The sequence below is a fragment of the Rhinolophus hipposideros genome (assembly GCF_964194185.1).
Source record: "Rhinolophus hipposideros genome assembly, chromosome: 10".
NCBI classification, from domain to species: Eukaryota; Metazoa; Chordata; class Mammalia; order Chiroptera; family Rhinolophidae; genus Rhinolophus; species Rhinolophus hipposideros.
This window is the reverse complement of record NC_138056.1, coordinates 9,501,136-9,527,230: the sequence shown is the minus strand read 5'-3', so window position 1 is coordinate 9,527,230 and position 26,095 is coordinate 9,501,136. Positions and strand designations below refer to the sequence as shown.

Here is a 26,095-nt window from a genome sequence, read left to right as displayed (position 1 = left end):
ATTCCTATTAGGTTTTATTGGCAATAGCCATGGTGTTATTAGTTGCCTTAATTCTCAGGAGAGCTCTATGAGGTGCTAGGTACTCACCTGTCACCCCTGTCCGGCTGCAAACTCTTAGGGAAGAGCCGTGAGGTGGGGGGTTGCTCTGCCGGCCCCTAACGCCCTGCCTGAGGAGTGAGGTGTAAACTAACCTGGCCTGCTGCCCACCACCACTGCCCCTGCAGCTCAACCCTGGCAGGAGGCCCTGGAGAGCCTGACTGGGTAGGGAGGGGCAATAAGGGACTTGGGCACCAGGGCAGTGGCCTGAGGTCTGTAGGCAGCCCTGGACCCAGCCCACAGCCCAGCTGCAGTCCCATCTTTCCTAGAAAGCTCCCTTCTCCTCAGCCGGAATCACTCCGCTGAGCCAGCACCGACCCGCAGCTGTGAGGCAGAAAGCCAGGGTGAAGGGCAGCTTTCAGAGCAGCCCCTCTGAGCCCTGGGCTGCAAGGGTGTCTTCCCCCGCCTTCAGGGTAGGAGTTTCACCATAGCCCCTGGTGGCCAAGTAGGTGCCCCCCACCCCAGGTGGGCCCCCTTTGCCCTTAGGAGTTCCCACTTGCCACCTCTCCCATATAAGGCCTGGGCCCTCAGCTGGTGGTGACAGGGAGGAGCCATCGTGGGGTCCGATGGCTGGAGCGTTGGTCATGGCCTGCGGTCACTGTGTGGCCTTGCTGCTGCTGGCCACTCTGGGGCTGGCTCAGTGGCCACACCCCGAGCCTGGTGTCCCAGGCCTGCGGCACAGCTACGACTGTGGGGTGAAAGGCATGCAGCTGCTGGTGTTCCCCCAGTCAGGCCAGACTGTTCGCTTCAAGGTGGTGGGTGAGTGCCAGCTGAATCGCAGACCCCAGTTCCCAGGCTGCAGTGGGGACCTGGGAGCCTTCCCCTGTAGCAGGAACAGGAAGACTAGGGGCCTCCCTCCAGCCTGAGGATGGCGGCCCCCACCACCACACAGGGAGGAGGAGGGAGGAAGGCGAGTTCCCAACCTCAATTTCCCTGGATTCCCAGGGCAGCTTCTCCCACGTCAGTGTGCTTGGGGTGCACCTGGCCGTCGTGCTGAGGTGTAGCCCAGGCTCTACATTTGTGCCCATGCCCAGCGGATGCCCAGGGTGCTGGTCCACAAACCACTGAGTGGCAGGGCCCTAGTGGGTGTGGCCTAGTATGGAGAAAAGGGAGGTGGATTTGGAATCAGGATTTGAATCTGCAGCTTGTAAGCTGTGTGGTCTCCAACAACCAGTCTGACCTCTCTGAGCCCCCCTTCCTTATCTGTAAGATGGGAAAGATGACCCCAACCTCGCCATGTGGTCTGAACAGGGGTGCAGACGGTGCGCTCACAACCAGAGGGTGCCCTGGCTCTTCTGGCTGATGAAGTGGGTGAACACCTAGCAGGTGTCCTCAAACTACTGCAATAGCCAGTTAACCTGGCAAACAGGCTCAGCTCTTTCTACAAAGTCCCAGGTTCAAATCCTCCTTTGGCCCCTCATTGTGTTTTCCTTGGAAACCTCACTCACCTGCCTCTTCCCCAGAATGTAGGTGACTAAGTTTGAAAGAACTGCTGTAAAATGTTCAGCCCACTGCCTAAGACCTATTTATTTCCCCACCGTATTTTTGTTTCTGCCTGCTGCTGTGTGCTGTCAACAGGGAACCTGAGATGGAAAGACCCTAAGACCAGCTAAAGTTACCCACTCCCTCACAGATGTAGAAACTGAGACCAGAGAGGGGAAGGGGCTTGCCCAAGACCACACAGCAAGCTAGTAGCAAACCTGAGGCTGGAACCCAGGTCTTCTGCTCCTGAGTGGGAGTCAGCTCAGCAGACCCCTACAGCTCTGGCTTCACCCTTCAGCCTCCCTGAACCATCCATCCCTCTCTCCTCTCCCTGACTCCTCCCCTCCATCCCTCTCTCCCCTCCCTGACCCCGCCCCTCCATCCCTCTCTCCTCTCCCTGACTCCTCCCCTCCATCCCTCTCTCCCCTCCCTGACCCCTCCCCTCCATCCCTCTCTCCCCTCCCTGACCCCGCCCCTCCATCCCTCTCTCCCCTCCCTGACCCCTCCCCTCCATCCCTCTCTCCCCTCCCTGACCCCGCCCCCCATCCCTCTCTCCCCTCCCTGACCCCGCCCCTCCATCCCTCTCTCCCCTCCCTGACCCCTCCCCTCCATCCCTCTCTCCCCTCCCTGACTCCTCCCCTCCATCCCTCTCTCCCCTCCCTGACCCCTCCCCTCCATCCCTCTCTCCCCTCCCTGACTCCTCCCCTCCATCCCTCTCTCCCCTCCCTGACTCCTCCCCTCCATCCCTCTCTCCCCTCCCTGACCCCTCCCCTCCATCCCTCTCTCCCCTCCCTGACCCCTCCCCTCCATCCCTCTCTCCCCTCCCTGACCCCTCCCCTCCATCCCTCTCTCCCCTCCCTGACCCCGCCCCTCCATCCCTCTCTCCCCTCCCTGACCCCGCCCCTCCATCCCTCTCTCCCCTCCCTGACCCCGCCCCTCCATCCCTCTCTCCCCTCCCTGACCCCGCCCCTCCATCCCTCTCTCCCCTCCCTGACTCCTCCCCTCCATCCCTCTCTCCCCTCCCTGAGTCCTCCTCTCCATCCCTCTCTTCCCTCCCTGACCCCAGATGAATTTGGGAACCGATTTGAGGTGAACAACTGCTCCATCTGCTACCACTGGGTCACGGCCAAGCCCCAGGGACCTGCAGTCTTCTCTGCTGATTACCAAGGCTGCCACGTGCTGGAGAAGGTAGGGACCACTCACTACTCAGGGGGAGAGTCCCAAGGCTGGGAGCCACCTTGGCGTAACACAGTGTCAGGCTGAGGAGGCCCCTCACGGACCAGGGACACATGGGTGCCCAAGATCCCTCAGTGACTAGGATGAGGGAGACTAACTCCTGAGCGCAGGCACTTCCTGGGGCCCTCCCACAAATCCAGCTTCCTACCGAACTCCCCTCTGGGCTCTTGCTGAGCCCTCCTCTGCCTGGATGCTGGGGAGTCTCACCGAACTGTTCTCCTGTCGCCTTCTCACCTGCAGGATGGGCACTCCCACCTGACAGTGTTCATAGAAGCTGTGCTGCCCGACGGTCATATTGATGTGGCACAAGATGTCACTCTGGTCTGTCCCAAACCTGACCACACCTGGACTCTGGATGGCCACCTGGCGCCACCTACCACAGTCCCACTTTCGACCCCTCATACTCATCCGCTTCGCCCCCTCCCAGAGCACAGCTTCCTCCGTCCAACCTCTGCCTCATCAACCCTTGGATCTGGACCCACCCACCCCGCCCTGGCTCGCCCCCAGTGGGGCATCTTGGAGCACTGGGGGGTTGCCAAGCCAACTGACACAGGTACGTAGGACTCCTCTGTGTACACAAGCCCTATGTCAGGGCCTTCTGGAATCGGGTAGCCTGGCAGCCCTTTACAGGGCTCAAGAAGCCCCCCGCCTCCATTTTCCTGGAAATCTGCCCACTTGGCACCTTCTCATGTCCTCACCACTCTCACCAACCCCAGGTACCTATCTGTCCCGGGAGCAGTGCCAGGTGGCCTCTGGGCATGTCCCCTGCATAGTGAGAAGAAGTTCAAAGGAAGCCTGTCAGCAAGCTGGCTGCTGCTATGACAACACCAGAGAGGTTCCCTGTTACTATGGCAATACAGGTACAACTTTCCATGCCAAGCATGATGCCATCCTCTGAATCCTGAAGCAACAGGAGGACTTCCTCTTCCACCCCACCCCTAATGCTGAAACCACTTCACACCATTCCTAGGAGAGTCTGACCCCCAGAACGACTGCAGAAGAGACCATGAGATTGGGGGGGCCACACGTCCCAGCTTGCCTGACAAATCTTCCCAGGAAACTACTCTACCTTTACATGTCCCGCTACCTTTCTTTAGGCTAGAAGATCCAGCGTGGATGATACTTAAATGGTGATCTTACTTTTAGATTTTAGTTCAACCATCAGGGTCCATAAAGAGTTTGTTTCAGCTGACACAGCCCAAGTGGAGACTAAGAGAATCCAGGTCTTGTGACTCCTAGGCCGACACTTAAGCACTGATTGTCACCAGCCCATCCCCATGTCTGTGCTGATGGACACTAACCCCCAAGGCCCTGACCAGCCTCTCTTTGTCCCAGCGACTGTCCAGTGCTTCACACATGGCCACTTCAGCCTGGTGGTGTCCCGAGAAACAGCCTTGGCACACAGGGTCTCGCTGGCTGGCATCCACCTGGCCTACGCGCCCACCGGCTGCTCCCCGACCCAGGAGACCGGATCCTTTGTAGTCTTCCACTTCCCTCTCACCCACTGCGGCACCACCATCCAGGTAGGCAAGGGGGCCTCAGGCGGGTGCCCGGTACTGCCCCTTGGCAGGGCCTCACCAGCTCTCTCCTCCCACAGGTGATTGGCAACCAGCTCATCTATGAGAACCAGCTAGTATCTGACATCGATGTCCAAATGGGGCCACAGGGTTTGGTCACACGGGATGGCACCTTCCGGTGAGGGGCAGCCTTCCCCAAAAAGGCTGGGCTGTGCGCTTGGGAGTGAAGGGAGCAAAGGGAGCTAGGAACAGCTTGGGAGCCATCTGGGTTCCTGTTCAGACTCCATTAGCCAGCTCTGTGCTCTGAGAAGAGCCACCACTTAACTTTTCCCAGCCTCCCCAACTAGGCAGGGGGAACCCCCCCAGGCCCCCCAGTCAGGGCTGCTGTGACCATTAATTGGGCTCTGCCCATGCCTGGCAGGTAGAAGCCATAGCAGTACCTGCGAAGGCCGGAATCCTCAGAAACTAAGCAACCACAAATGAAGCTGAAAGTGTCCCCCTCCAGGCCTCAGGAAGAAGCTAAGACTGTGACTGTGGTGGCTATTGTCACCTCCTGATGTCAGGTTATGAAGCCACAGATGAGGCAGAAGATACCTGGGGCTGAGGCACTCTGAGGGTGTGGTGGGAGGAGGGGCAGAGGGAGAACCCCTTCTCCTGACTCAGGTGGTACAACCACCCCAGGTGCCCAGGATGCCGGTGGGCTGCCCCTGAGGGAATCTGTGCTGGTCACACCTGCCTTTGGAACTCCAGGAGTCAGGCACCAACCTCACCTGTTTACCCTGTCAGAGAGAGCTAATACATTAACCGTGGATTGGAGAAATTCTGTCCTTGGCACCAAGGGGATACACAAGTGTCTTTCTCTCCACCCTACCTGCCATGCGGGCTGGGGCAGGGTGCTGGCATCAGCCAAGTGCCTTTTGCTCTGAAATGCTAAGGAGTGGGGGTAGGGGGCAAAGCTGTCCTTCTTCAGACCTTTGGATTTAAGGGCAATGTGAGCTAGCCAGAATTCAACCCAGTGACCAGAGATTCCCAGAGGAAGGGAGCTGGGAGGAGGACCAGCTGCAGCTCATCAGAAGCACGCTGATGAGCAGGAGGGTTCCAGGATGGAAGGCCTCTGGAATCCCTGGGGCCCATTAGCACCCAGCTGTACCCGACCTGTCTCCATCTGCAGGATGCTTTCCCTGGGGCCCCCAGTCTGGGCTCACATCCAGGGCTCTGACTTACGTAGAGGTAAATGTACAGTGCTCAGGAGCTGGTGGGGAGTGCATGGGGTCAGCTGCTCTTGCAGACACTTCGGGATGCTGGGCGTGGCCACACCAAGACGGTACAGGGACAATAGACCAGTGACAGACCAGTTACAACTACAGGGACAATGACAACACTGGGGTGCTGTCTTGTGACCTCACCTGATGCTACCACAGCCCTCAGAGAGAGGGGGCCATTGCTATTTGAGGAAACTGAGGCTTAGGTTAAAGCACTTGCTCGTGGTCCCACGGCTGGGGAATGCTAAAACGAGCTGTCAGAGGACCCCTCCCGGGCCTTCCCACCAGATGCAGCTGTCAGGCTCCGAGGCTGCCTCACACGCTACACCGAGATGTCTCCATCCTGCTGTAAGCCTGCGTTAGGAGAGGGACTGGCAGGGCAAACTTGAGCTGTCCCAGGAAGATGAGCTGGGCTGGGGTGCGTGTCACCATAGTGATCGCCCAGGTGGCACCCATCTGCCCTGCTGTAATGGGCTCTGTTGCCTCCACATACTCAGTACCTGGTTTATTATGTAAGCAGGATGCGCTGATTCTGTGCCTTCTCCCCCATCCTCTCACACTTGAACTTCAGGCTTAATGTTCGCTGTATCTTCAATGCCAGCGACTTCCTGCCCCTGCAGGCCTCCATCTTCCCACCCCCTTCGCCAGCCCCCGTGACCCAGTCTGGCCCCCTGCGGCTCGAGCTTCGGATCGCCAAAGGTACAGTGTCCTATGCCTTCTCTTCCTGCCCCCACTTCCCTGATGCTCAGCCCACCCCGCCACAGGGGCTCACAAGCCCCTCTCCCTGCAGATGAGACTTTCCGCTCCTACTACCGGGAGGAGGAGTACCCCATCGTGAGGCTCCTTCGGGAGCCTGTCCCGGTGGAGGTGCGGCTCCTGCAGAGGACAGACCCCAGTCTGGTGCTGGTGCTGCACCAGTGCTGGGCCACCCCCAGCGCCAACCCCTTCCAGCAGCCCCAGTGGCCCATCCTGTCAGACGGGTGAGTGGTGGGAGCTGCCCCAGGGCTCCCTCTGCTGGCCATTCCTCCCCTCGGTAGGTGGCCTCCCTGACTTCTCTCCTTGTCAGATGTCCTTTCCACGGTGACAGCTACAAGACCCAAATGATAGCCTTGGACAAGGCCAAGCTGCCCTTCCCGTCTCACTACCAGCGCTTCACCATTGCCACCTTCGCCCTCCTGGACGCAGGCTCCCAGAGGGCCCTCAGGGGACCGGTAAGAATCTGTGCCTGCTCCCCATCTAAGTGGGATAAGCCATCACCAATTCCTCCAGCACCCTCCGAGCTGATGCAAAGGTTCACAGGCAGGCGTGGTTTTACCAAGTGTCCTGAAGGGCGGTGAGCCCAGGTCCTGGCATTGGGTCACGCCAGAGGTGACCCATAAATAGCACAAGAGGAAAGAAGGAAAATGCCGAGTGCTGATGCCAGCAATCCTACGTCTGGGCACTGGTCCTGGTGTTGAGAAAGGCCTGGCTTCTGACTCTAGATGTGATGTGTTCAGTGTAATTCTGCTTTCAATTTTTATAACCTAGCAAGTTCTCCAGAAGGTAAACTTGGATATATTTTGAGTATTTTCTACATAATATCCAAACGACACACAGGCCACACACACACTATTGTATAACTTTTGTGCTACTGAACAATATGTATCTTGCACATTAATATACACTCTATATGTTTTAAATAGCTGCCTATTATATCAGATGTAGTCAGATTTCACTGGTTGGCACCTGTTAGGGCAGTGCCTCTTTCTGAGCCAAGACCCTAACCTGCTGGATGAAGGGGCCCCATTGGTCAGGCCCCCCCGGGTGCTGGTTCAGGTCAGTGTCTCCTGCTTCTACTCCCTTAGGAGCTGCCCCTGGCCTTGTGTTTCTGGAGGCAGTGTCACTGGTTACCAGGGGCCAGGAAGAGAGGCAGCAGGATGGTCAAGCCCCACCTTCTCGAAATCCCCTCTGTCCGTCGTTAGCACAGGGAGCAAGATAGCCCTCCCCAGGGGCTCTGCGGTCAGAGGAGGTGATGGTGGAACAGGCTGGGGGCTGGGGCTCTACCAAGTGCAGTGGTTCCTGCCCGTAAGGAACTCTGCTACAGACGTGGGCTATCGGGCAGGAGGAAGGCATGAAATCCCAAATGGGAAGCCATACATACGGCTCTACCTCATGTCAGTCCAGCCAACGTGCCCACATTTGTCCCTGCCCGCCAGGCCTGGGTCCTGGACCCTGCGTCCCAGCCTCAGTGCTTCCTGTCCACGGTGCCAAGCCAGCCCCGTGCCCTGACCTTTGTCTCCCCACCAGGTTTACTTCTTCTGCAGTGCCTCTGCCTGCTCCCCGTCGGGGCTGAGGGCTTGCTCAACTAGCTGTGGCCCTGGGACTGCAAGTGAGTCTGGGGTGGGGGTGGGGGGGTTCTGTGTTCTTTCATGTGTGCACAGGCCTGGTCCTGGCTTCTGGGGCACTAGGGGCTAGAGACCAGCCCGAGATGCCACCCCTCCCCTGGGCAGGACGTCGACGGTCCTCTCGTCACAACGACACTGCCAGGCCCCAGGACATCGTGAGCTCTCCGGGGCCAGTGGGCTTTGAGGATTCGTACAGGCGGGAGCCTACGCTGGGGCCCTCAGGTACCAGGGCAGTTGGGCGGGCCCGTTGGGCCTTAGTGTCCAGGGTGTACTGACAAAACGGGGGAGCTCCAGCCACAGTGAGGGCAGGAGATGGTGTAACTGCATTCAGGGGGGAACCGTAGAGACAGACGGGGTCCCCCTCGTCTGCACCAGCCCTGAAATCCAATCCTTCTCTCTACAGGCTCCACCCGGAACTCCAACCCAAGGCCTCTCCTCTGGGTGGTCCTTTTGCTGGTGGCTGCTGCCCTGGTCCTAGGGGTCAGTGTTTTCGTGGGCCTGAGTCAGGCCCAGGCTCAGAGACTCCAGGAAGGCAACAGAGGGTGAAGGGGCTCAATAAACCAGCCTACTGAAAGCAGGTGTGGAAGGCGTTCTGTGATGACTAGAACGGAATTTGTTGTCTTAGAAACTTGTTCCTTCGTGTCAGCTCTGTCCTTTCAGAATTGTGGCCTCTATTATAAATACTGGGTAGAGTCCAGTGTCTCCCAGGGCTGAATTTGGGAGACTCTGCCTCTCAGCAAGGAGAGGCATGATTCCAGGTAGTGAGGACAGGACAAGCGAAAAGAAGAGGAGGGTAAAGTCATGGCAGTCATGCTACTGCAAGAGCTGGGAATGGGAAACTAGCAGGGCTAATGGGCTGTGGGGGCATGTCACCGTCCCACAGACACAGGAGTTCTGACTGGGTGCCCTCAGACACGCTGCTTGGCTGCCATGGTGGAGAAGGGGAACTCAGAGTTCTGGGGCCAAAAGAACCGAACCCAACTTGAAGGCGCTCCTCCCGGTCCCGTGCTGAGCCTGCCCGCCTCCCACTAAAGGATGTGGGGACGCTTTTCTGATCCCCAGCTTCCCTTCCCCCGTCCTCATCCCCCCAGGACTAGTCCACATAGGGATGGTAGGCACAGGGTGACAAGCAGCCTGTTGGCCTTGGTGCCACCAGCTACCATGGGCACGGCCACCAGACAAGTCAGTTCCAGCGCTCGCTGTGATGCTGGCCTTCGTTTGCCTTCATCTCTGACTTGGCAGCAAAGACCTTTCCATACTGACATGTAGATTTTCTATGCTGGGAATGGGTGGGTAAAGGGTTTGGCCTCTGGTGGACAGAATAACCTGGTGGGGTGTCGGAGCTTGGCTTCACTCTCCTGGGCCTTTGGTAGGGCGTGAGCTAAGACAGCCAGCACGTGGACACGATAGTGCTCGAGCCAGGCCAGTGGCCTTGACACTTGCAGGGCTCCCCCACTCTAGCCTACTCCATCTTTCTTGTTTTCAGGATACAGGTCAAATAGAGGGACCCCAGGGCCAGGCTGCTTGCATTGCCACCCTGGCTCTGTCTTACTAGCTGTGTGATACTGAGGACTGAACTTTTCTGGGCCTCGGTTTCCTCATCTGTAAAATGGGGATAATACCTATCCCCATAGGGGCGCTAGATAAAATGTGTTAATAGATAAGGATCCTTACAGTAGTACAGAACAATTAGCCAACATTTACTGAATGAGATTAACTACTAGAATGTTCTCTTCCTCCTACCTCAAACTGAATGCTTCCCTTTTGTCTTCTTCTTTTTGAGGATAGGTTTACAGGCCAAGATGAGCAGAGGCTAGAGGAAATGTCTGCCTTCAGGCTTTACTAGCTGGAGGCAGCAGAATAGGACACTCAGGCAGGAAGATCCACACATTTGCTATGGAAGTCAGTTAAGTAACGTCCCTATCTGGAACCGTCTTCTCTGTGACAGTTGGGTCCAACTTCCTGGTTTGTGCAGGGGCCTAGAGGACATACTCTTCAGGGTCAGTGTGCAGTGAGGATTCTTGGCCTGGTGGTTGGTTGGAGGAGCCAGGCTGACTTGCTCTTAAGGGTCACGTCTCTGGTTCTATCCTTCTTGCCTCTGCCTCCACCACACAAGCTCATTATAAGCCTTTCAAACAGCATGGAAAGGTGCCTATGAATGGTATCCATGCTGTGTTTCTATAGATACCAATTGAAATCACCTTATATAACTGGCTTTTTTTCTCTTTAACGTTTTGTTTTTAAACACAGGCATCTTGTACTATTTCTTATCACTTTTAACAGATGCATTCTCCTCCATTTTGTGGTTGAACTATATATTTGATCTCCCTTTGCTGGAAACCATCTATTGTTAAAGATAAGTGTTGAACACAATTATGTAAGCATGTAATTCTTTGCATACTATTTTCTTGGAAGAAATTCTTAGAACTGCTGGGTCAAAAGCTCCACCCCTTCCAACTACGGGGCTCTGGGACGGAAGGGGTGCCTGGCCACCATAGATCCTATCATTCATTCTAAATCTGTGCCAATCTGAGTATTATAAGGCAAATAGCATTGCTGATTTCAATGGACCTCTTTGATTAGAAGCCACACATCTTTATAGCCATTTGTGTCTTATAAGTTGCCTCTTGGCGTCTTTTATCCATTCTCCCAAATACATTTCTTTCCTTGTTTATAAAGAGCTTTCACTAGTCAAGGGGTCAAAATCCCCATCTTATACATTTCCCATTGAGTTGGCCATTGGTTTTTCTTCATGGGGTTCTGTCATCTTGCTATGTAAGAGAATTATGCAATGCTGACTATTTTTCCTTGTTTTTATCTTTGAATATGACAAACACCTTTCCCTACCCTACATATAATCATAAAAGTACCCATTTACTTTTTTTCTGTTACTCCTGTGACAGTGCAAGTGTTTCCCTCCTCCGGTCAAGTGTACCTGGGTACAAGATTTTTGATAAAGTATCAATTGCCAAGGTTACCTATTGTACATAGATTTTCTCAGCACTTCTATGCCAAAGGGTTCTATTTGCAGAAACAAATGTACAAAGTATGTGAACAGTGAAGGTCATTGCAGCACTAGGTCCCCCATGCTTTCCCTAGAGGTTATATAAGCTTTGACTTTCCTAGACATCAAAATTTAATCCAAATTTTGTCTAACTTAAAACTTCTTCCGTCCCCTAAAACCACTTCCTGGCTCGAGCAGGAAGGAACCTGAGCCCTGGGAACCATTGAGTCATACCTAATGGGCGTGATAACAAACCACTTTTGCTGACCTGTGGCAGGAAGCAGAACTGTCAGGTTTTCTCTCTTCCTGCCCTTTTAGGGAGGGGGGGCAGGGGCAGTGGCTGCAGTTCTGTCAGACCCAAAGGACTCCCTCTCCATCTCTCCATCTCCGGTCCCCCGTCCCAAGGGTCTTCACACTCGACACTATGTTGAGATCCAATTGATGTTGTGGTGCTTTGCCTTAAATAAATGGGGGAGAGTACTTCAGCTTACGTAGAATTTAACTCCTTAAAGTGCAGCTCCGTGCCCTGACATTTCTGCCTGGATTATGTTCCAGCCACTTCCTCATCAGAGCCTTAATACGTTTGATTTATGGAGCAGGCAGAGGCAGAGCAACCCTTTGTAACACAGGTGTCAAGAGTTGAGGGCTACCACGGCCCCTAGCAGTGTCACGGGATGCCGGTGCAGGCCGAAAGCAGCAGCCAGTTATGGAGTGCTTCGCATGTGCTGTCCCCATGGCTGCACTCACTCATCCCCATCAGCCTGACGGAGCAGGCACCATTACCTGTTTTGTAGACGCAGAACTGACACAAACACACAGATCATAGAGTGGCAGGGCTGGGACTCGAACCTGGGCTTCTGACTCCCATCAGCTTCCCGTCCTGTCTTAGCTGGACATGGGTCAATTGATCTCTGAAACCAGACAGCTTAAAATCCCAGCTCCACTCCCTCCTGGGTGGCCTTAAGCCAAGGGGCTCAGAGCTTGTTTCTTGCCTGTAGAATGGGGAGAACAGCGCCTGCCAGGTAGGGCTGTCCTGGGCCGGCTGTGGGCAGGCTAGTGTAACTACAGTGCCCCCTCGTGGTCGCCGTGGTCAGCGCTCCCGTGCAGAGCTCACTGTCACCAGTGGCGGGACATGGGGGGGGACTGGGTCCTCAGGCGCAGGTGCAGGCAAGGATCCTCCAGGGCTCAAGTTCACGTGGGATACAACAAGCACTGATTACACCTCCAAACGCCTTCCCTTCGGATACCTAAGACCCCGAATACAAACGTCACGAACGTGACAACATGGGTCCAGAAAAGGTGAGCCCTTGAGAATCCACCAAGACCGACTTCCAAACGCTTCACCTACAGGGCAGCTGAGCCAAAACCTGGAGTTATGGCAGGCAGGGTCTGACAGCTCTCCATCTGTCATCCCTCTGCTCTTACGTACCAAGGAGAGACATAGATCCTGGAATTTGCACTGAGCCCCGAGGTTGAATCTGTCTGCCACCCAGCAGCAGCATGCACAGGAAAAAAGGGAATGATAGCAGAGTACACAGTCCCACCCTTAGGATTACAATCTAGTTGAGATGAATGCATTCACACCTCTAAGGTTACAGCTATGCCAGAGCCATGAACCACAGGCTTTCTGGTGAAATTGGCCTGTCTTTGGGAAGGGAGACTCCAAGAGAGCAAGCAGTGTAGTAGAGGTAGAAATAGTAGTAGTAGCAGCAGCAGCAGCGGTAGTAAAAGTGCCAGAGCCGATTCCAAGCCCAGAGCCTGTGACCAGAGTCCACGCTCCGACCTCCTACCCTGGACTGTAAGAGGCACGAGGCCCCGGGGGGAGCAGGCAAGATGCCCGGTGGCTGACAGCTAAAAGTAAGGTTGTCTCAAGAATAAAATGAGAAAATATATGTAGTTTAGCACACAGCTCTTCTGTTGATGGGAGTGGGCAGACGGAACAGAGATGAAGGCATTTCAGCCGTGTGACCCACACACTAGGCTCCCAGGAAGCAGGCCAGCCAGGCCACACGGGTTCTAGGGCAGTGGTGTGGAACTGACTAGGGGTGCAGTAGGACTGAAGTCCCTTTAAGATGTATTGTATGCTCCTCCCATCCCCGCAGATAAAGGCACGTATGTTCAGACACTCCACACAATCTGAGGGTGACCACGGTGCCCCTAGCGACCCATGGATCCCTCAAGAACCTGTCCTTATCTCCTTAACTCGTTTCCCTAGAAATGAGGGCAGGCCTAAAGAATGCAAATCAACATCTAGCCAGAAACCATTAGACAGATGGTTTAATGCTGTCCGAGCCCTGGGTCTAACTCAGAACCATGTAGCCCCCCCATACCCTCAACCCTCGCCCACCTTGAATGATTCCGCTCTATCAGTCCACCCTTCACTCCTTCTGAAGTTTGTCATGCCTTAGGAGAACTGCATCCTGGGTCTTTTCTTTTCTTCTTTTTTTTTTTTCCTTTTTTTTTTTAATTAAATTTATTGGGGTGACAATTGTTAGTAAATTTACATAGATTTCAGGTGTACAATTCTGTATGACATCATCTATAAATCCCATTGTGGGGTCTTTTCTTTAAAAACGATAATCATACCTTTCACATCCTAATACCCCCAAACTGGCTGAGGATATGCAAGACCAACAGTCATACACTGAGCCATACCCTCGAACTGGTACAAAGTAGACTGGCACATGTTGGGAAACGTCCCCATGTTCCCAACACTGCCTCATCAGCCTGCTCTGGGGAAGTTACCCCCAAGAACTGAGCTAACAAGAGGCTGCATGTTCAAAGATCTCCTCCGCAGCACTATTTACAAATGGCTAAAACTTTGGCATGTTTCCCAAAAGGTGAGTTTTATGGACAATAGGGGTTACCGATACACACAAAGGCTTTCGTGGTCAAAGGTTTGAGGAGACTGGGTTTAAAAGTTCAGCAGTTTCTTTCCTGCAGGAGTTTTCAAAGGTTCTACTAGCTACTAAGTGTTCTGACCCTCCAAGGGACATGGCAAGCCCCAAGGTACGTGACCATGCAACACTGACCCAACAAACACGCCTGCTCTTGTTGCTTCAATATGGACGCAGTGCTTGGACCCACAGCCCCGCCAGGTAATACCCCACGTCTTAGCTCTCCTTCGGGCTACAATTCCTTATCCATAATCGCTACCTCCCACTTTCTCAGCTCACTTTCTAACCCACCCCATCAGGCTTCCAGTGCCCACTATCGGCATGGCTCCGCAAGGGCACCACCCTCAGCCTCCACACACCAGCCCCACCGGCCCCCTTCCTCTCCCTCCACACACCTCATCACCCCGGCCTTAGAACCTACCCTGCCTGCAACTCCTCCTGGCTTTCAGCTCCGTCATTCAGGCTTCAGCTGAACTGTCACCTCAGAAAGTCCTTTCCTGACCACCCAAGCTGAAGCCGTCACATGACCCTACTTTCATTCCCTACATGGTCCGTTCGTTTTTCTCATCTTTTTTACTAGTCACTGGCTGTCTCCCCTGGAACCGGCTGTACTTCAGATTTTCAAACGCGTTACAAAAATCTCCTTTCTGATTTAAGCCAGTTGGGGACAGGTTTCCCCTCACCTGCAACCAAAGAATCCTTACTCCTATGCTCACAGTTCCTCACCGCAGCAAAAGGCCATTCTTCCCTGCACTTCTCCCTTCCAGGCTCAAGTGGAAGCCCACCCACAAGGCAAGTGGCAGCACAACCAACATGAGACACTCTAAACACAATGGCAAGGCTTGCAAGGACATGGAAGATACATTCTGGCAAAGGGCTTGTATACTTATTTTTGTTTTCTCTGATTTCTGTTATGCAATCAAAAAGAGGGGTGGGGTGGGGTGGGGTGAGGGAGCCATGAAAGGAACACCGGCTTCCTGACAGCAAATGTCCAGCTTCGTGCTCCCTCCCCTATCCCCCCCAGCTCAGGGTGTTCCTGCTACAGACACACACAGGGAGGTGGCTATGTTTATTGTTCTTTTTTTTAATGAAACTAGATCACTGCTTACAAAATCCTGCGTGAGCCCTCGTACCCAACCCCTTCAGTTCCCTTGGCTCAGCCTCGCCCCGTTTCCCAGGAACTGAAACAAGGCGGATGCAGAATGGCCACCACCAACTCAGTGACCAACATGAGGGGAGAGGCCCTGGGCCCCCACCCTGAGCCTCCCGAGGGTGACAGCTGTTCCTCCATGTCCATTCCTGTCGGGCCTGGAGGCTGCGTGGATGAGGGTGGTCCATGCTGCCACGGCTCTCAGGCCACCACCCAGACCAGAGTGAAATGATGTGGATGTCCCGCCCCGTGACCCCTCCCCCCCAGTAGTCTCTCTCCCCTTCTCCCCCCACCCCCAGCCCTAAGTCTACCCCACCACTGAGATGAGGCCCAGCTCCCGTCAAAGGGAGAGGGCCTACAGGCTGTAGAACTTGAGGCTCCTGTCCATGCCTGTGGAAGCAATGAACTTGGCATGGTGCCCGAAGGCCACCCCTGTGGTCAGGCCGCTGTGCTCTGCGGAGAGAGACAAGAGGCAATGGTGAGAGGCTTTTTCCTTTTGGTTCTGAGCACCGACCCCTAATGACAGGCATGCACCAGTCCTCCCGCTCAGTGCTCCTCACACTGCATGTGACTACTTGTCTGTTTTCCCCAAGACTAATGTCCCGAGGGCGAGGTTCTAGTCTGACCCGCACACGTACGCCGGGGCCTCAGGTGGTGCCCAGCACACGGCAGCCACCCAAGTGTTTCTTGGATGGCTGAACGAATCGAGGACTGTCAACAACCCCCTCACCTAAGCTTTTGGGGCAACTGCAGTTGCGCTCAACTCAAGTGCTTGCTTTGACTGGGAGCCTGGCAGAGGGCACTGAGACCCCCGAGTCCTGTCCTTCCACAGCTCACTACCTGCCATTTGTAACCAGTTAGCTGAGTTTTCAGTTTGGTTTAAAGTTTAATCATCGGCTTGTTGGTATCTATTTACTTCTAATTCCTCGCTCGTAACTAGAACAGTCCAGCAGCTTGTTCTGGCTCATGGGGTTCCCACTCTAGGGAGCCTGAGCCCCGAACACAGGGCAGGGCTGTGCCAGGGGCAGAAGACGCTGGGCAACACTTGGCTAATTCAAGAGCAGTAGTGCCAATTCCTTCTAGTAAGTGCCGATCACACCTGGAGCCAAGCAGCTCTGCACGACAAAAGTCCCCTGTGCTTCCAGCTGCCACCCCACCTCACTCTGCTCCACACCCAAACGGCGGGGTCCAGTGAAGGGTTAAAGCCCAGGCCGTATGGTTAGGCTTGGACACCTCTGTAACACAACACACTGAGCAGGGCTCAGGGGAGTGTGGGGCTGGGAGAAATAGCTTGCATCCTGCCCACAATTTGCTAATGAGGATGAAAATTGTATCAACAAAGACAGCAGCAGCTGCCATTCAGCTCCCAGGAGTGCAGCAGGCACCCGGCCACCATGAACGCCACCTCCGCATCACCAGCTGGCACCATCTACAAAGCGTTGCCAATATAGCCATTTTAAAGACGAAGAAGCTACGACACTGAAAGGGAAAGTCAAATACCCGGGACCAGACAACTGTTAGGGGAGCGACCCTCTTATCCACTGTCTCAGCATTTTATACTCTTCTTTTCTAGCACTTACCATTGCAATTAAATAATTGTTTGTGAAGTCATTTACATCTGCCTTCCTAACCTGACTAGAAATTCCATTAGTGCAAAGACTGGATCTCTCGGACTCCTGCTCTAACCCCACAATGGACCGAGTCACAGTACTGAATCGTAACAACGGTGAATCCTTACTACGTGCAGACACTGTTCTAAACACACACACACTCGTCTAAACCTCACAAGCCCACTAAGAGTACTATCATGCCCCAAAGACATGCGGTACGTAACTTGCCCAATGTTACATGACTGGAAGTGGTAGAGCCAGCATTTAAACCTGAAAATGGAGCCCTGAGTCCATTTTCTGAGTCACTAAACTCTCCTGCCTCAGGCTGTAACTGATGGCTGCTGAGGCAGGTCAGTGGCTGCCCCTAGACATCCCTAACCCAGTGAGATGCGCCCACTCCCGGTGGGCCAGAACACCCGAGGACCCCAGGGCCCCAGAAGCCCAGGGCCGGCGTCCACCTGTAAAGTGAAGAATCTCCGTCCACTGTTTGCAGATGTAGATTTGGACATCGGTACCCCCAAGGGCCAGGTAGGTACCGCTCTGGTCGAAGATCAGCGACTTCACCTGCCAGAGCCAGAACAGAGGTCACACGAGGGGAGCAGAAACTAGGGACAAGCGGGGATAAAGAACAGCCGGTTAGAGGAATCGAGGAGGTAACGGAGAGGCTGGGGGTGAGGGGCACACCTCAAAGTTGTTGTCCAGCTGCAATGTCTTGAAGTTCTTCAGCTTACGCAGGTCCCAGAGCTTGACGGACGAGTCGTCGGCCGCGGTGGCCAGGTAGTAGCCGTTCTCGGAGAAGGCGATGCTGGTGATGGGGCCTGAGTGGCCAGGGAAGTTGGCCACGTTGGTGCGCTCCTACAGTGGCGGCGGGGGGACAGGAAAATGTCACCCAAGGGTCATGAGAGGGAGAGAATGGAGCTCACCGAACTCCCGCCTCTGACGCGTCCTCCTCTGTCTTTCAGGGAAGGACAGCGAACAGGGATGGCAGGGGTGGGTGGCCGGCCAGGGACCACAGGCCACTCCTCATGTCCCACACACAAAGCCACTCTCTCTCCAACCTTGGACACCCCCAGGGCCGGGTGTATAAGCTCTCAGTCACACTGACCCTTAGGAGCTCTGACCCTGGGTCTCAAAGGGAGGCGCCATGTCCTACCTTCAAGTCCCAGATCTTGATCTGAGAGTCCATGGTCCCGGTTCCAAAAATGAGTCCATCGGGGTGGAACTGTGCACAGGTGAGAGCTGTGGGGCGGGGGAGATGGACCTGTGGGCAGAGCCCACTGGGAGAGGCTACGCGGAGCCAAAGGTGGGTCCTTATTCTTCACATGCCCCACTGTGCCCAGAACAATGCGTGGCACTCAGCAGGGACTGGCAGCAAATGTATGTTTACAAGAACAAATGAGCAAATCAAACATGAAAATAAATGATAAACAGCAAATAATGGGAAAGAGCCCCGTGCCTTTGCAACAACTTACAGCAGCCAGAAGTCTCATCTGTCACCTTGGTGAGCACACGCCCTGTCTGGATGTCAGAGAAGGCCCAGTACTGAAAAAGCAGAGAGAATGGAGCCAGTAAGGAAGTGGGCGCCCTTCAGGAGAGCAGAGACCCTGGCTCGGCAAACCCAGGTAAAGCCAGCTCTGCTCCGCAGAGAGGAGACATTCTCCTTGGGGTTCTGGGGAACCAGCTGAGTTGGTGAGATGTTCCCTCCTCCCGGGATGTTCAAGCTCAGGGACCAGCAGGCCTCTTCAGGGCTCTGGCTGGGACCACACCTGGTCATCAGAGGAGCTCAGGAGATAGTCACCAGTGGCGTGGAGGCTGAGGCCTGTCACAGCACTCTCATGGGCCCGAACAACCTGTACACAAGAGGCATTTGGGACCGACCAAATCCTGATGGTGGCATCTGGGGAGGCAGAAAACACCAGCTCCTGAAAGGAAAGCAGAGGCAGGACATCAGAGAGACGGGGTGGACAATAACGATCTCATGAACGGGACGGGGATGACACAACCCTAACAATGGCTTTTCCTTTCAGCCCTGCCCTGCCTGGAACCCTCCATTGACCCACTGATGCCTGAGTGAACCAATGGTAAATGATATTAAAATGGTAAATCAGACAGCATCTGGCCTTGGAGAGGCCTCACCACCTAGTGGTGAAAAGGATAACTGCACCAGAGTGCAATTTCCTACGCCCTACTTCGGGGACCAGAGGGAAATGTGGCTGTCAACTGAGGCATGGATTTTTTTATTTTTGTTTATTTAAATAACCCATGTAGCTACTGGCTACTGTCAGGGATAGCACAGGTTGAACAGTATTGGGTCTGCAAGGAGCTGCAAGGGCACGTTCAGTGTATCCCACATTTAAGGATTCTTAGAAAAAAAATGTGACAGGGAGAGAACTTACAGTGTCACTAACCAATTATTTTGCTTAGGACATTAAAAACTATAAGGTAAAACCAACTACCATCTTTCATCAACGTGATTTCATAAGAGAAATATTAACACCAGTAAGCAGGAAAGGAGTGCTTTCATTTGAGTAACTGGTTTTATGAAAAATTCACGTTCCTCTTTTAATCTCCTTAAGGTACAGGGAAAAGGCTGACTGGGTGGCACTGATTCAGCCACCGTCCTACAGTCCAGACCCCAACTGTTCTAGCTCTAAAGATTCAAATCCCACAATGTCATTAACCTGGTGAAATGACCTGCCTTTACCATCAATTCTCCATCTATTTTAACCCACACCGCTTTTGACAGTCAGTGTGGTTTGTACCCCCCCATGCTGGACGACCACGGGAATACTTCCTCAGATCTGCGACTCAGGACTTGGTTGAGCTTTGTTTTCTGTAGTTTGTATTATAAAAATGGGAGGACTTTTCCTTTTCCGAACATAAACTATTTCAATGAATATGCTTTTCCAGGGTACACATTTCCTCCTGGGTCGAAGGCCCCTGCTTTAGGGGACTCTACGTAGTGTAAAGTACTCCCCATACGCCCAACAGAGTCACCCAAATGCCAACTCTGGAGTCAGAGCTCTTTCTCGGGCCCACTTCACTTCACCAGGGAGACAGCATGGGGGTGAAGGACTGGTTCTGGTTCTTGGGACCCTAAACCACTGAAAAGGGCTCAGGAATGAGGGACCAAGTGTGGCTAGAAGCCCTTACCTGGGAAGGGTGAAACACCACACTGGTGACTTTCTTGGTATGGCCCTTGAGGGTGGCCAGGATTTGCTCAGAGCTCTTGTCGAAGACGACGACATTTTTATCCGCCCCACCTGGAGAGGACCCAGATGAGATCCCCAAATGAGTCAGGCCCTTCCAGGTCCCTTGGCCCCAGTTCCATGCATGCGAGGACAGGAGCGTGCACCCTCCAGGCCAGGCCGCGTCTCACCAGTGAGGATCTTGTTGGTGTCGGAGGGGCAGAGGTCCAGGGCAAGGATGCCGGGAATGCTGGCGCTGTGCAGACCCTGTGCAGAGAGAGCCACACCTAACCCGGTCACGGCCGGCTCAAGGCAGGCCAGAGCCACATACTCCCCCACGGCCACCCCCAGCCCCGGGGAACAAGTGACTTCTGTTCCTTATCCATTGCACTTGGCCTGCTGCCTGGATGCAGCACGTCCCTCACTGCCTTACTGGGAAAGCTGGGCAGGACGAGAAGCCCTGACAACTCAGCTCTCTGCCCACTGCTCTGCAGGCTGGCCCACCCCACCCCAGCAACAGCATGTCTCCAAGTTCATGGGGAGCCGGCCACTCACCACGTGAGAGGCCACCTGCCGGTATCTGCTGAGCTCTTCTGGCTTTACCAGCTCCTCAGGCACAGTCTTCCCTCTCTGAGGAAAAGAAAAGCCCCCCAAGAAAAGCGGCAGTGAGCGCAGAATTCAGCCGTCCCCCTTTCTCCTCAGGGGTCAACAAGGCCACCAGGCCACCCCTCTCTTCTGGCTCTGGGAGAGGACTCACCTTCTTACGCTCCGTGGTCAGCACTGTGGCCTTGTCTTGAAGCTGGGGAAGAGAGGGGAATGGACTCAATGTGAGACAAATGAGTTTTCCAAGAACAGTATATTGGATGCTGATCACATCTATGCCTTCATAAGTGCCCTCCAAAACTCGCTGTCTACCGAGGTCTGTGCTAAAGGCTTACAAGCATTATCTCTTTTTACTCGCACTCCAACTTTAGGAGGCGGGTGCTGATGACCTTGTTTCAGAGGAAACTGAGCTTCAGAAGTGAAGTCACTTGCCCAAGGCCACAGAGGTGATAAATGGCAGAGCTCCCAGACCAGGTCTATGCCACTAAAATGAGAGCTGAGATGCGGGTTGACAATCTGAATTGTTTGGAAAAGACACAAACTATCAAGTCCTGTGAAGGCGGATTTCAGGAATATAACAGAGCACTGGACCTGGGAGTGGGACAGCTCTGCCTCTTGGGAGCTGCGCCTTTGAATCTGAGTCAAAGATTCCTCAACTGTAAAATAAAAATGCTAATTCCTGTCCTGTCTTCCTCAGAGAAAAAACATGAACACGTGTAACAAAATGTCTTAATATCTACCAAGAACCCCAATAACAAGAAGAGCTACAAGGTGCACTTGTCAGTAATTACAGTCTGTTAAATTCCCACAAATCTACAAAGTAGGCATTATTATTCTTATTTTAAAAGCAAGAGAATAATGCTTTTAATATATCCGTTTTATTATAAACGGATAGAGAGGGGTTGGTTAAGTCAAACCAAGGCCGTGAAGCTTATAAGTGGTGACATCAAAATACAAACCCAGGCAGGCAGTCTGGTCCGACTCTGTGCTCTGCACGACTCTTCTTTATCCCCAAATGGATGGGATTTTTATTCAAGTGGGACTCAAGGCAGCTGATGAAAAGTGAGGACCCATCAGCATTCCCACCAAGTGAAAGCATGACCTACCTTCTGGATAATCTCGGGGGTCATTCCCACCAGCTCACCCAAATCCATTGGCTCGCCTGCACCCTGAAGAGAAGAAAGGTGCAGGTGAGAGGCATGGAATGTCAAAAATCCTGGCAGGAGGAGAGCCCCAGGAGCCATGCACACAAACGGGCTGAGGGCGGAGGGGGAGCTGGGAGACGACACTCACCACAACACTTGGCTGTGAGCTTGGCACAGCCTGGGGCACGATGAGACCAGCCTGCGGCTTCAGGGTTGCCAGAGCTGAGAGAGAAGATAATGTTAGAAATGGGATAGGATGGAGCAGGACCAGCCCCGAGTGGGGGGATGTGGGGGAGAGGCTGCACCTTCTCGGGCAGCAGTGACTTCCTTGGTGAGACGGGCAATGACACGGCAGGCGGCGTCGTGCTGGTACAGCGCATGGGACAGCTCTTGGCGGGTGGTCTGCAGCTGCTGGCGCAGAGTGAAGCTGTGCAGCATGACTGCATCCTGGGGGGGGGGGGGATAGCACTCTGAGGGGGTGTATGCAGCAGAAGGGTCAGCCCTTGAGAAGAGGACACTGCCGCCAATCCTCACGGCCTAGACCAGCATCAGTGACCCCAGCACTATCTGAGTGGCCCAGAACCAGAGAGTGAGCCACTCCCGAGCTCCTGGCCCATGCCTAACACTGAGCACACAGACAGGAGTGGGAGCCAGCTCTTTCCCACCCCCATCTCCACTAATTTACTGGCAAATCTCAGATGGTATGCCATCACCTCACCAAACGGGAATAACGCTGCTGCTATTTACTGACTGCCCTCACTGTGTCAGGCGCTGTGCCAGGCAGTTCCTATTTTAGAGCACCTACTGTGTGCCAGGAGTTGCCGTCGGTGCTGGGGATATACCGATGAATTAAACAAGTCCCCCACGTCATGCAACTTCTAATCTAATTTTATTCTAATTCTCCCAAAACCCCGAGAGACAGACACTAATCCGTGTTGTAGGAAAACCAGGACTCGAATACGAGTGACTTGTCCAAGGGCACGTGGAGCTCAGTGTAGAACTCAGATCTGTGTGACTTCAACAACCAGTCTCCTCCTCCGTGAGCATCCTGCCCCACAAAAGAGAAAATAATGCTCCATCCTTCCCACCCCCAAGTCCTAGTCCAGTGATCACTCTCTTCAAGTGGGGAAGACGTTAGCTCTCTTCCAGGAACTCACCCACTCATCCTGTAAGGCCTTCAGAATGGCCGGGATGCTGGTGGCTGAAGGAGGCTTGGGCCGGATTGGGTGAGCAACTGCCGAGAGAGGAAAAGCAGATATGAAGAACCAAAACCCAGGGGACCCTTCCTTTTCTTCTCCCCGACTCTTCTCCCTTTAGTCTGCATTGCCAGGTCACTAGCCCCTCCTCCCATGAGCTGGCAGCACCTTCCCCATCTGAGGCTCCCAGCCAAGATGACCCTGGACTGGGGCAGCCCCTAGGCACCTTTGATGTCGATGAGCTGCTCCTCGGACAGAGGCTGGTTGTTGATGGGATCTGTGCCATTCTCTGCAATATACTTCTCAATGAGCCGCCGCTCGTAGACATGATTAGACACAGGGGACACACATGGGTGCTCTGGCACTTCATTGGAGACTGTGGAGAAAAGGCAGGCCGTGAGCTCAGGTGGTGAAAGGGCACTTGGGCCAAGGGAATGCCTCACCTGCGGCGGGCCCCAACAAGACCCCGGCTTCCCACATTGAACTAAGAGGAATTAAGACATGACACCAAGCCAGTTTTGTCCTGTCCCCAGAATGCTTTCCAGCTACCCATCTAGCTCCTCCTACAGTCAGACAGCCAACAAATAATGACTGCACAACTGCTACGTGCCAGGTCCCTGGAGAGCCGTCAGTCAGCGCTGCCCGTCTCATTTCTGAACAAGGATGCTTTGGAGATGCACCTTCAGCCACTCACATCTCAGTCTAGCGCCTGATAGATTACCAGACAGCGAAATGACAAGGCAGCGTGACCAGCGCTACGTAGTCCATTCCAGTTTGCCGTGCTCGGCCGCAAACACTCTGCATTGACGGGCTGACCCTCAGTCACCCCCAGAGGTACCGTCCCCACGCCCGCCGCAGCCGCCCGCACCCTTGAGGACGGCCTGCAGCGGCCTGCGGCTTCCCGGGAACGCAGGGACCGGCAGGGACCGGCAGGGGCCGCAGGCGCTCGGCTAACAGCCAGCACGCGGGCGACCGAGAGGAAGGCGGGTGTGGGCGGGTGGAAACGGGGAACGTGGGCCTGCCCCCCACGCTGCGGTTTCTTCCCCGTGAAGGGTTCCCTGTCCTGGCCGTCAGAGCCCTTCCTTCTCCCCGTTTTTTGTTTTTGTTTTTTGATTTACGGAGCGGCGCTGAGAGTCAAGGGCTTGCGCATCAGGCAGCAAGTGGAGAAGGGGATGATGCCAGCACGACCAGGACGGGAAACATCCGCGAGCCACCACAAGACACCGCAGGGGACGCTGACGCGGGCACGCAGACCAGCGTGGGCCCCGGGCCGGACCCTGGCGCCATCAGCCACACGCCCCCGAGCCCGGGCCCCACGTCCTCTGGGCCAGCGCACCTTCACCTCGGCCTGGGACAACCTCGCGGGGCCAGGAGGGGACCCAGGCTGGGCGCGCGCTGCGCACCGGCAAGGCCGGAGCCCCGGCGTCCGGCCCTGTCGCCGCCCCTGCGTCCCGCGCCCTCCACGCAGCCCAGGACAACGCCCCCCTGGGGCCCAGCGCCTCGCACCGGGCGGCGGAGCCAGTCGGAGGCGCGGCCCGCAGACGCCCTCGGCGTCCCCGTCCCCGCCCCGAGCCGCGTCCCCGCACCAGCCCCCCGGTGCAGGCCCCGGCTTCCTCCGCGTCCACCCGGTGGTGGAGCTCCGCGGGGCCGGCGACACCAACCCCGAGCGTTACGTAAACGTGGGCGCCGCGCGAACGCCCGCACGCCCGGGACGGGGACCAGCTCCCAGCTGACAGGCCGCCGCCCGGTCTCCCCGGAGCCCCGTTTCCACCCCCGCCCCCGCCCCGGCGCCTCAGAAGCCCGCAGACCCCCCCGCTCGGCTCTCCGGCCTCCGGTGGCCCGCGATCGGCCGCAGCCAGTACTCACTCGAGCAGATCAGGGACATGGCGCCGTCGCTGCGCTCTGAGGCGCCACACACCGGGCTCCGGGATTAGCTTCGGAGCTGCCGCGGGCCACTTCCGGTTCCCCGCTGCTTCCGGGAAGCCCCGCGGCGAGCGGGGAGCTGCCCCAGTCGAGCGATGGTCCCTTAGCCCTTCACGTGGGACTGCGGCGGGTCGCGCGCCTCAGCCTCCGGCCCCCTAACGGAAACTGCCCTTTCCCAGAATGCAACCGGGCAGGAAAGGGCCCGCCACGGGACACTCGACTATTTCCGGAACGGCTCGGCTCCTTCCGTTAAGCGCTGCCGAGGGAGCGCGGGGGGGGGGGGGGACGCGGGAAGAGACCCGAAACTACATTTCCCATAATGCAGCGAGAATTTAGAGACTCTGCTCGGAGACCCGGTGAAGAAAGCGCCAATGCAGATGGGTTGAGAAGCTAACACTGACCGAGAAACCGTTCTAGGCCTGTCCCTATTACCAATTTGCTCCGCGATCTCCCCGTTCCTACATGACCTCCACCTCCCTTCCAACTCAGATGGTGTAGGGATGGTGTAGGTTTCTCTGTGGCTATCTATAAGGTACTCCCAGAAATCATGTACAGAACGTGGTGCGGGCTCTAAGGGATCCAGGCCAACCGCGGGACCTACAGGTATGGTCGGTGAAGTCGTCTTCGCTGAACACGTGTGAATGAGCTAGACTTTAGCAGAGGGGCAATATTCAGATAGGAGGGAAGAAGAACCCTAAAAGGGAGAACGGCACAAGCAAAGGCTTGGAGAGAAGAATAAAAGTTGCTGGTATGAAGGGTATTATGGCCTAGTGGCCGAGAGCGTGGACTCTGACGTCAGATCGCGTGCTCTAATCCCAGCTCCACCCAACTAGTAATGGGTGTGAACTTCTCTGCCTTAATTTCCTCATCTGTAAAATGGGGCAGTGATAACAAGTGTTGAACTAACCCATGAGGTTAGTGCTAAGAGTTGATATTTAAAAAGTGCTTTGAACTAAGCCTGGCACATAGTAAGTAAAATATAGATATTCGCGTTTGTTATCATTATCCCGAAAGCCAAACCAAACTACTGTCATCTCTCCCCTGCATCAATAAAATAGCATCCTAATTGGTCTTGTTTTCAACCTGGCCTCCTTCTAATGCATTTTCCACGGAACAGCCAGTGATCTACTTTCAATGAAAAATCTGTTGCCACTACTCTCCAGGCTTTTCATTCATTCAACAAATGTTGACTGGGTGACTCCTACCTGATAACTGGAGATACAAATGGTGAATAAGAAAGACAAGGTTTCTTTGGAGCTTACACTTTATTGCGGGGGAAGGGGGAGCCATAGACACATAGACAATCAACACATAAAAAAAAATTCCAAAGAGTGGTAAGTGCTAAGAATAAAACAAATCAGAGTAAAGTAGATAGGAGCTGCTGTGGATCGGAGGAATAGGC

At 54.8% G+C, this 26,095-nt stretch overlaps 2 protein-coding genes across 2 annotated transcripts; one reads left to right on the top strand and one right to left on the bottom strand.

Annotated features, from left to right (window-relative positions):
• Positions 1-662: 662 nt before the first annotated feature.
• ZP1 (zona pellucida glycoprotein 1) lies at positions 663-8,523 on the top strand (the record flags this gene model as incomplete). Its single annotated transcript, XM_081064313.1, has 12 exons — positions 663-855; positions 2,645-2,766; positions 3,055-3,367; positions 3,531-3,674; positions 4,150-4,337; positions 4,412-4,509; positions 6,165-6,292; positions 6,384-6,573; positions 6,660-6,804; positions 7,880-7,961; positions 8,083-8,199; positions 8,381-8,523. The coding sequence occupies 12 exons, from the start codon at positions 663-665 to the stop codon at positions 8,521-8,523; spliced, it is 1,863 nt and encodes a 620-aa protein (XP_080920439.1).
• Positions 8,524-14,942: 6,419 nt separating this feature from the next.
• On the bottom strand, positions 14,943-24,875 carry PRPF19 (pre-mRNA processing factor 19). Its single transcript, XM_081063302.1, has 16 exons — positions 24,637-24,875; positions 22,997-23,146; positions 22,732-22,808; positions 21,880-22,021; positions 21,723-21,796; positions 21,536-21,598; positions 20,584-20,625; positions 20,382-20,456; positions 20,018-20,093; positions 19,792-19,901; positions 18,405-18,560; positions 18,111-18,180; positions 17,792-17,877; positions 17,323-17,493; positions 17,097-17,202; positions 14,943-15,481 (listed from the first exon to the last, which is right to left on the bottom strand). The coding sequence occupies exons 1-16, from the start codon at positions 24,653-24,655 to the stop codon at positions 15,384-15,386; spliced, it is 1,515 nt and encodes a 504-aa protein (XP_080919428.1). The 5' UTR covers positions 24,656-24,875; the 3' UTR covers positions 14,943-15,383.
• Positions 24,876-26,095: the final 1,220 nt, after the last annotated feature.

Bases quoted from the DNA above. Each gene is read 5' to 3' on its own strand.
- PRPF19 (XM_081063302.1), bottom strand. The intron at 20,094-20,381 runs GTGAGTGGCCGG...CTCTCTGCACAG, and splicing joins GGCAGGTGGCCTCTCACGTG to GGTCTGCACAGCGCCAGCAT. The intron at 18,181-18,404 runs GTGTGGTCCCAG...CTGCTTTTTCAG, and splicing joins TGAGCTCCTCTGATGACCAG to TACTGGGCCTTCTCTGACAT.